We start from the raw sequence: 10,250 nt of genomic DNA, 5'->3' as shown, positions 1-10,250 counted from the left end.
TATTGGCTAGGTAACTCGAAATGCCTAGTCATTCTGGGGCACCTGGGTGGCTCAGTCGGTTGAGCGTCTGACTTTGACTCAGGTCATGATCTCACGATTTGTGAGTTCGAGTCCCGCGTCAGTCTCTGTGCTGACAGCTCAAGCCTGGAGCCTGCTTTGGATTCTGTGTCTCCTCTCTCTGCCCCTCCCCAACTTGTGCTCTGTCTCTCTTGTCTCTCAAAAAAATAAATAGATGTAAAAAAAATTAAATGCCTAGTCATTCCGATAAGGGACAAAAAGGCAAGCTAAGGGCCAAGCACAAGCTAGCACAACCCTCCACCCCAGGGTGGGATATGTGTGATATTCCCTAGGCACTCCTGGCTGCCCAAGAACAAAGGGAAGGACAGAAAACAAATGGTTAAACTGATAGTCTCCATCAGTTTACAAGTATCTCATCAATGCCTAATCAGGAGCTCCCTACTATCTTAATGATAATGCTTTGCTAGAGGGGAAAACAACTTTACCCTGACAAGAGCTAGGTCTCCAGTAATCTGTAAATCCTCTTTAGCATATGGAAATCCCTTTAAGAAACTTCCTCTTGAATTTACATCCCCCAAAATTCCACAGTGTATAAGCAGTCACTCTGTACAACCCCAGTGCAGCTCTTCCCGCCCCTGGGTCCTATCCCCATGCTTTGATAAAATCACCTTTTTGCACCAAAGATGTCTTCAAGAATTCTTTCTTGGCCATCAGCTCTGAACCCCACCATCACCCCAAGACTCCATCAATTCCTTTTTGATTGGCTCGTTTCTATTGCATGAGAGATGGTCTGTGACCATACTGTTCCTTGTGGGTCATACATTTTATGGTCTACTACTTATTTTTAGTTAGCTCTTTTGTGAAATTCCTAAGGGAAACCTGAGGGACAGTAGGTGGTGTCCATTACTTTCTTAAGAGGAACCTGAAGCCCTAGGGGCTTTGCTGTGGTCAGCCACTCCCAGCATTGTTCCAAAATATGTGTTTTTTCCCCACCCAGGGACCTCAAGTCCTGATCTTTCCCTCTGTGCCTGTTTTATCCTATCTTTCCTATCATACTGGGATCAAGGTCAATGTTAGGGTCAGGATCAGAGCAGGGTTATTGCTGTAATATTTCATTCTTTTGTTTATAATCTTGCTTCTAGCATTAATTCAGGTACTGCTATCAAAACAAAAGAAACATTATTCTTTCTGCTAATTTTGGTTTTATTTTTCTGCAGGAATGGTAATGGATTTGGAGTACTCATTGTGTTACAGAACCAGGCTGGAACGGTGGCGGAAAAAACAAGCAGCACTCAGAGATCTTGGAGGATTGGAGACTTATTTATTTAACACCAGCGGGCTCAGAGGAGACCGTTTCTCCAAAGATCTGAGCCCCGAATGCAAGTGGAAAGGGTAATTTATAGTTGTCAGATTCCATATCTGTGGGGATTTTCACGCGGCAACAAACAGGGCAAGAAGAAACTTCCCCCCACCCCCCCCCCAAGAGGGGTCTCTAAGCTAGAGACCAGAGCTGGTTTTAGTCTCATCAGCCATCTTTGGCGCAGTACTTTATTCATTTCTCCAACAATTGGCCCAGTAATTTCAATTGTATTATTAGGGACCATCAGATCCTGATAATTCATACCTCTGAAAAATCAAAATATTCTAAGTTTTACTCCTTTGTAGATTTATAACCAGATGCCTGGGTGATAGAAGTGCAAGAACATGCAGTATAGTTTTAATAGATTTCTGTCCTTTAAAAAAATGTTTTGCAACTTCTAAATTTCATAGTTTACAGAATAATTGAAATAAAATTTAGATGTTGAATTTCCCACTACAATTTACCTGATAATTGGTCATCTTCCTTTCAGCATTTGAGAAATGGTTAGGCGCTCCCAAGGCTAGATAGTTCCAAATTTATGGAAAGTTTGTCTTCATTAATTGAGCCAAAATAGCTTTTGACCATTCTTTTCAGCTTCATACAGCAACAGAGTAAATCTAGTCTTTCTTTCATATGGCTTTTCAGTCTCTCTCCTCCTCCTATGCACAGTAGTGCAAGTCTTTTTGCAAAGGTGAGGCAATTAACAACTATCCTGTAAGGGTTAAATTGTAGTGTAGGGCTAACCTGTAGCCTTAAGAAATAACAGCTTTGTTTTCACCCTATAGGTTAAGAGATAACAGTCTTATCCTATCAATCAAGGGATGGATTGTGTTTGATTGGATTGGGGCAAGGGTATGTCTAAACTGTTTCAACCCCCATCTGGGAACTATTCCTTTGTTCTGTTCCTAGGTGATGATAAGACGATGTGGTCCGCTATAAAAACTCTGTACCCTGGCTGTTCAAGACCGCACTCTGCTCAAGAGTGTTGGTCCTGATCGGTTGGCCTTGCCTCTCATTGCAATCAACTTTGTTGTGACTGTCACTGGTGCCCATAGCATTCTGTTTCAGGGGTCGTGTGGATGCAACAATCCCATCTGAGCAGTCCCTAGGTTCCTATTAATGGGCTGAAATTTCCTGAGGGGCACAGTAGGAAGACAGTGGCCTCCACCTGGGCCACGATCCACACTTGAAAGTATTCACTGCCTGATTCCCTGGGAGGCTGTCACTCTCTTGATGAGTCCTGACATCCTCACACCCTAAGTTTGGAAGGATGGCTGGGGGTTCTGAGTGCCTTCCCTTTGGACCCTGAACTAGACTACCAAGGCTCCAAAACCAAAAGCCAGAGGTTTGAGTGCATAGAACCAAAGCTAAGACTTGCTGAAGGCTGGAATGAGATAACAATCTCACTCCCAAACCTTCCTGGCTGAAGAGAAAACAGCCCCCCCACCCCCCGTGTCCACCTCTGATTGGTGTGTCCTGCCCCTTAGGCCTGTGCTTCCTGCCCCTCCCCCACCTGCATCCTCCATCCTGGGATCACTCCTGTTGAGCCCATCAGAGACTTTCCTGGTTATTGGATACTGAAAGTTTTGCAGAACACTCCTTGCTAACATTTTCATTTCGATTTTTTAAACCCAGTGAGCCTGGCCCTGCCATGATTCCACCCTAGAACCCTAAAATGATGATGCTTATAGGGTTTAAAGGCTGAAGAGAAAGGAGACTAGTCCGGGGAATGACAGGAGAATGTTGGCACAGCAGAGGCAGGCAAGATCTCTGCTTCCCAATCCTGGGATTTGAGTCTGAGGAATTATGGAGCCAACGGTTTTCCTATCTGAAAAATAAGGGATGTGTTGAATGTTTCCCATGATCCCCTTGAACTCTAAACACTACAGGGAGGTATTCTGTGGTATTAGAGTCATGAGATCCTAGAACTTTTTCAAGCTAAGGCGCTATGGGCAAGGAATTGGAAAATTGAGATGGGTGGCCTCTTGATTCCACTGAGCCTGAGATGAATAAGTCATGGAGCACCTGGGTGGCTCAGTTAGTTAAGCTTCCCACTTCAGGTCATGATCTTGCTGTTTGTGAGTTTGAGCCCTGTTTCAGGCTCTGTGCTGATAGCTCAGAGCCTGGAGCCTGCTTTGGATTCTGTCTCCCTCTCTCTCTGTCCCTCCCCCTGCTCATGCTCTCTCTCTCACAAAAATAAATATTTAAAACAATTTTTTAAATGAATAAATTGTCTTCCAACAATGTGTCTTTCAACAAGAATGACCACAGGACCACATTTCTGGAGAGCTTTTTCTTTACTTTTTCTTTTTTTTTTTTTTTTTTTTTTTTTGACGACCCTTTCCCCCTGCAACTTTTTCTTTAGTCTCTGCCTGCCTGGCCTTTCTTCAGGCTATTTTAGTACTACCCAGTGGTTACTTAAGGCTACTATCCTCTGCTCTAAGGAATTAAGTATCCAGGATCATATCTAGAAAGCAGAGCTAAAGGAAAAGGAACCAACTGCTTACACAAATCAGGGACGGACAACTGAAAAAGAACAGAATAGCCAGGAAGACCAGCAAACCAATTTAGTCTTTATTAAAGTGTCAGGGTAGGGTAACACCATGAAATGTCAGAGCCTGAGCACTTGAAGAACACAGAGGAAGGATTTAAGGGCTTCTTATGGATGTAGGCCTGGGTTTCCAGGCTAGAGAGAAGGCAGTGGGTGATTCAGATGTTCACAAGGACTTCAGGAAGGCCCTATATTTGGCCAGGAAAGGGGCAGACAGAGTATTTAGCTCTTGCCGAAGTTCCTGTAGAGCCCTTTCCTGCTCTTGCTGCTCCCCCACCACCTGTGTCCTGTAATAGTTGATGTAGAAGTTCACCCAGTCATCCACTATAGTCACCATGGCTTCTTCAGGGATAGAAGGATTAGGAAAGACCTGCAGGATGAGGGGGTGGCAAGGGAGAATGTGTTCAGCAGTGCAATTCAGGAATAACTCACAAACTCTGACATCTTCCTGTCTCTGAATTGCATCCCCTGTTTCTAATTGTTCCCATTAACTGCACCATTACTCTCCCAGCTCCAAATTATCCTCCTTTGTCTGCCCACACCCACCCACAAACAGTCAGGCCTGTTCTTTTGAAACAGTACGTGGGCTTACCTGCTGATCCAGCAGAATATTAAATTCCTTCATTCCTTTGGAAATGAGATCCTTATTGGCTTGAAGAAGGGCCATCTGCCTGGGTTAGAGAAAGAGACTGAACTTAAGTATGCTTTTTCCTCATTCCTGGGTATTTCCCCGAATTCTCTCATCCCCCTTAAAGATATCTGGTGCCTTGCAGGACCACTTCTCCAACACTTTTCAAGTCTGCCCTGCTCTGAGATCACGTTTGTCCCGGGTTGGCTCACCTTCAGGTCCAACAGTGCTATGTACGTCTCACCCACACTTTCCAGGGTATGTATGTCCCTCTCTGAGCTAAATGTAGACAAGGAGTCAAGTGTCAGCCTAAGAGGGAAACGCCCTGCATCTAGGTTCTGAAGGAGGGTGATAGGTCAATCAGGAGATGGGAAGGTGGGGAGAGGTTTCCCTGAAGTTAAAAGATAGCAAGGCCAAGAAAAGCAGATAAGTGAGGAGACCTAGAAAACCAACGAGGACAGGTCCTTGTCATCTGCCCCACATCTTGGTATCCATGCTCCAAAATTAAAATTTAGGCCAACAAAACTAATATTAATTGACTCCCTGTTAACATGACAGACACCTTTTTTTCATTTTATTTTAATTCCAGTATAGTTAACATACAGTGTTATATTGGTTTCAGACCTATGATACAGTGATTCAACAATTCCATACATCACCCTGTGCTCATCATGACAAATGCATTCCTTAATCCCTATCACCCATTTTACCCATGTCCCCATCCACTTCCCCTCTGGTAACTTTTCTCTCTGCCCCCCTCTCTCTCTCTGTCTCTCTCTCTCTTCCTTGATTGTTTGTTTTGTTTCTTAAATTCCTCTTATAAGCAAAATCATGCAGTGTTTGTCTTTCTCTGCCTGACTTACTTTGCTTAGTTCCACTTATATTCTCAAGCTCCATCCATGTTGTCACAAATGGGAAGATTGTATTCTTTTCTATAGCTGAATAAGATTCTAATATTTATATACTATATATACATAGGTATATACATATATATACATAGGTATATACATATGTGTGTGTGTGTGTGTGTGTGTGTGTGTGTGTATGCCACATCCATCTATTGATGGACACTTGGGCTGCTTCCATAATTTGGCAATTATAAATAATGCTGCTATAAAAATAGGGGTGCATGTATCCCTTTGAATTAGTGTTTTTCTATTTTGGGGATAATGAGATACTTTTAAATCATCACAACAATGTGATGGTAATTATTCTCCAATTCATTGATGATATATTAATAGCAGCTACATTAATCATTTGTGTCAGAAATGGTTTCAAGCATGTATTGAGGTATTTCTCCTTATAAAACATCCTATTAGACAGGGACTAATAGTAGTCACATTTTGCAGATGAACCACCTATAAGATGTGGGGAATTGTACTCTACAGGGCCGTGCTCCATAAGAATGGAGACACATCTGTCTTGTTCTCAACCATATCATCAAGTATTCAACAAAGCAGAAATGCTTTTCTTCTTTTTAAATATTTTCCTAATGCTTTCCATTTGCAGTAGATGTTTTTCAAATTTCAAAATCAGCACATGCTAATTGAAGTATTTTGAAACAATACAAAAATGTACACTGAAAAAGTTGGTAGTTTTGTTTCCTCCCCCCAACAAAGTAACCAGCATTAAAGATGTATTTATTTCCTGTCACATCTTTCTTCATTCAAAAACCAACATTTATAGGTACATATATATTCATAAAGGCTTTGCTGATTTACTTTTTTGTTTATAGTATGTTCTTAATTAACAGACGGCAAAATTGATTTCCCTTTGGTGTACAATTTATGACTTTTATTACATAGATTCATACTCTCACAATCAGGACACAGAACATTTCCATCACCACATAAAGCTCCTTTATGCTACCCCTTTGTAGTCACCCTCACTCCCCTCCCTAAACCTTGCCAACCACCGATCTGTTCTCCATCCCAACAATTTGGTGTTTGTGAGGATGACTTATAATGGAATTCCACAGTATGTAACCTTTGAGTGTGGCTTCTTTCACCCAGAATAATGCCTTTAGCATTCAGGCAAATTGTTGCAAGTAGCAATAAGTTGTTCCTTCTCATTGCTGGGTATGCATCACATGGATGCACTATAGTTTGTTTATTCATTTACCCACTGAAGGACATATGGATTATTTGCATTTGGGGCAAGTATGAATAGAGCTGCTATAAATATTTTTATACGGATTTTTGTGTGAACATGTTTTCATTTATCTAGGGTAAAAAAATATTTGTTACCACTGAGGGAAATGATTGCAATACAACCTGGCAAGGAACATGTTTACAGAATTTATGACAAACTCTTATAGTTTGATAATGAAACAGTCTGGTTTTTTAAGTTGCCAAAAGACTAGAACAGATATTTCACAAAGAAGATACACAAATAGCCAATAAGCATATGAAAGGACATTCAACATTATTACTCAGCAGGGAAATACAAATTAGTGCTACAAAGTGATACCACTGCATGCCCACTACAATGACTAAAAATTTAAAAGCCAGATTAAGTGTTGGTGAGGATATGGGATGACTAGAATTGTCATACATTGCTAGTGGGAGTATAAATGTTACAACCACTTTGGAAAACAATTTGGCAATTTCTTATAAAGTTCAACATACACTTACCACATGACCCAGCAATTTCACTCCTAGGTGGAGTTCATGAGAAATGAACATACATGTCTATAAAAACACTTACATGCAAATGCAAATGTTCACAGCAGCTTTATTCATGAAAAAAAAAAAAAAGGAAACAACCCAAAAGTCCAATAACCACTGAATAGATATACAAATTGTGGTATATTCACACAATTAAATACTACTCAGCAATGAAAAGTAACAGATTAATGGTACTCATGACAAATGGATGAATCTGAGAATAATTCTGCTGAGCTAAAGAAGCCAGACATAAAAGATTATATACAGTATAATTCCATATCTATGAAATTCTCGAATAGGCAAAAATGATCTATAGTGAAAAAAGCAGATCAGAACACAAGAGTAGAGGGGCACCTGGGTGGCTCAATTGCTTAAGTGTCCAACTTCATTCAGCTCAGGTCATGGTCTTGCGGTTTGTGAGTTTGAACCCCACATTGGACTCTCTGCTGTGAGCACAGAGCCTGCTTCAGAGCCTCTGTTCCCCTCTCTTTTCCCCTTTCCTGCTCACTCTCTCTCTCTCTCTCTCTCTTTGTCTCTCTCTCTCTCAAAATAAATAAATAAACTTAAATATATTTTTTTAATTAAAAAAAGAACACAAGAGTGGAGATTAAAATGCCAAGCTGCCCAAGGGAAATTTTTTGGACAATAGAAATATATATAAATTGATTATGACAAGCATTTTCATGCACTGTTAGTAGGAATATAAATTGGTAAAGCTTTTTAAAGGGATAACTTGACAAAACTTGTTTCAGTTAAAATACACATACGATTCAACCCAATGATTCTGCCTTGAACTCTATTTTAAACAAAAGAATGAAATTATTTGTAATAATGAAAAGGTAGACAAACCCAAATGCCCATTACTATGAGGAATTATTAAAGAAATTATGGCACATTCATAGTATGGAATGACATGCAGCTATTAAAATAAATGAAGTCGATATATATGTGCTGATATGAAAAGATCTCTATTATAATGTTAAATGAATCATAATTAGAGCAGGCTACCCCAGGCTGCAAGTATGGGAGTATGGGAGTAAGGATTAAATGCAAAACTATATATTTCTGTGTGTGTGTGTGTGTGTGTGTGTGTGTGTGTGTGGTAAACATTGTGTACTATTCTACACAAATGCGCGCATTCGCGCGTTTGTGTAGAATAGTACACAATGTTTACTTCTGGGGATTGACTAATATTTGTTGGGAAATGGGAAAAGAGATAAATGTCGAGGGAGAACTTGATCTTATCTATTTATATTATTGTTTGAATTATTTCACAGAAAGAATGCATCCTTCTATTATTTTTTTAATTCTCACAAAAAATACAAAATTAAAAAGATGGTGTATTTCTAAAATCATTAGCCTCAAATATGAGTCCTGCCTCAGTGCCTAGAAGAGTAGCAGCTGCTCACTAAATATTTGTTAAATGAATAAATGAATGATTTTGTCACTTTTCAGCTCTGTAACCTCAGTGAAGTCACTCCACATGTATCTTAGTTTCCTTGTTTATGAAGAAGGAATAAAATAATAACTACTTTACAAGGGCTACTGAGAGAATAAATTTATTCATTCTACTATTTGGTATTTGGCACCCACCCACCTTGTGCCAGACACTGGATATATATTCAGTGCCAAAGACAAAGTTCCTGTCCTCCTGGAGTTTATGTTCTAGTGGCATGAATAGAGGATGAATTAATTATAAGGAAAACATTTGAGAAATAGGGCAGGACCCAATCTACGGAGCTTTGTGGGTCAAGACAAGAAGTTTGTGTTTTTATTTCCAAGTGTGAAGAAAAACCACTGAAAGATTTGAAGGAGAGTGTTTCTTCCATAAAAGTAATTGGAAGTCACTAAGAGGTTTTAAGCAGAGGAACTTTAAACTTCGTGGACAGTGGACTGTAAGGAGGCAGCAGTGGAAGTGTGGGGATCAATGAGGGTAAAGTCAAGGAGATAAGCAGTTTGTAATATTCTGCTCAGTGTTTGGTATACTGTTGAATGCAGGCTGCCAAGAGGTTTCATGGGGTAGGAAAAGGGGAACAATCACTCATCTCTTTGTTAAGTCACTGATCTGGACACTTCTCAAAGAAGTGTATGATGAGTCCTTGTCTTCAGACACTTACAGTCCATTTGGAAAGACAAGACATAGATACCTAACAAATGCAAACACAAACTGGCTCCAAAAAGCACATGCTGAGAGTTAAATAAGTGCTACAGTTAAATAAGGGCTGCCATGGTATCTGAGCAGGGGGAGGTTAATGTGGACAATAGCGGTCAGTAAAGCTGAGAGGCCCATAATTACTGTGATACTATATAGCAATTTGCCCAGAACAACTCCAGTCTGTTTTCCCAATTAATAAATGCAATTATTAATAGTGCCTCCTTTAATGACACTCTCAAAAATTCTGATTTGGATAATGAATTATATGGTGATGCTAATCATGAGGGCCATTTGAACTGCCTCATATGGAGGAAAAAGCCCTACATTTGAATACTTGACATTAACTCCAAATAATGGTCAACATGTAAATAGCATATTCTGTGTGCCAAACGTAGTTTGAAAAGCTGTACATATATAACGCATTTGATATTCATCCCAACCCTATTGTCTTATTAGTAGTATTCCCATTTTACAGATGAAGAAACTGAAAAACAGTGAGTTAAGAAACTTGCCCAAGATCTCATAGATACTAAGTTACAGAACCTAGACTCAAACTAAGGCCCTCTGAGGGAATTCACTCATAGCAGTTGGCTTCAGAGTTCAGTGCACTCACAGAGGCTAACACTTAAAATATTACACATTTGTCAGTGTGGAGGTTCCTCAAAAAGTTAAAAATAGAACTACCCTATGATCCAGCAACTGCACTACTAGGTATTTACCCAAAGAATACAAAAATACTAATTCAAAGGGATGCGTGCACCCCAATGTTTATAGCAGCAATATATATAGTAGTTTATAACAGCCACACTGTGGAAACAGCCCAAGTGTCCATTGACTGATGAATGGATAAAGAAGATATTACACACACACAC

The 10,250-nt window shown here is 39.9% G+C and overlaps 1 protein-coding gene across 1 annotated transcript; it reads right to left on the bottom strand.

Annotated features, from left to right (window-relative positions):
- Positions 1 to 3,930: 3,930 nt before the first annotated feature.
- On the bottom strand, positions 3,931 to 4,853 carry AHSP (alpha hemoglobin stabilizing protein). The gene is made up of 3 exons (XM_015076847.3): positions 4,770 to 4,853; positions 4,522 to 4,600; positions 3,931 to 4,299 (listed from the first exon to the last, which is right to left on the bottom strand). The coding sequence occupies exons 2-3, from the start codon at positions 4,594 to 4,596 to the stop codon at positions 4,096 to 4,098; spliced, it is 279 nt and encodes a 92-aa protein (XP_014932333.1). The 5' UTR covers positions 4,597 to 4,600; positions 4,770 to 4,853; the 3' UTR covers positions 3,931 to 4,095.
- Between the last annotated feature and the right edge of the window lie 5,397 nt (positions 4,854 to 10,250).

Source organism: Acinonyx jubatus, chromosome E3 (assembly GCF_027475565.1).
Source record: "Acinonyx jubatus isolate Ajub_Pintada_27869175 chromosome E3, VMU_Ajub_asm_v1.0, whole genome shotgun sequence".
In the NCBI taxonomy this organism is placed as follows: Eukaryota; Metazoa; Chordata; class Mammalia; order Carnivora; family Felidae; genus Acinonyx; species Acinonyx jubatus.
The sequence above is the reverse complement of the archived record's forward strand: the minus strand, read 5'-3'. Positions and strand labels throughout refer to the sequence as shown.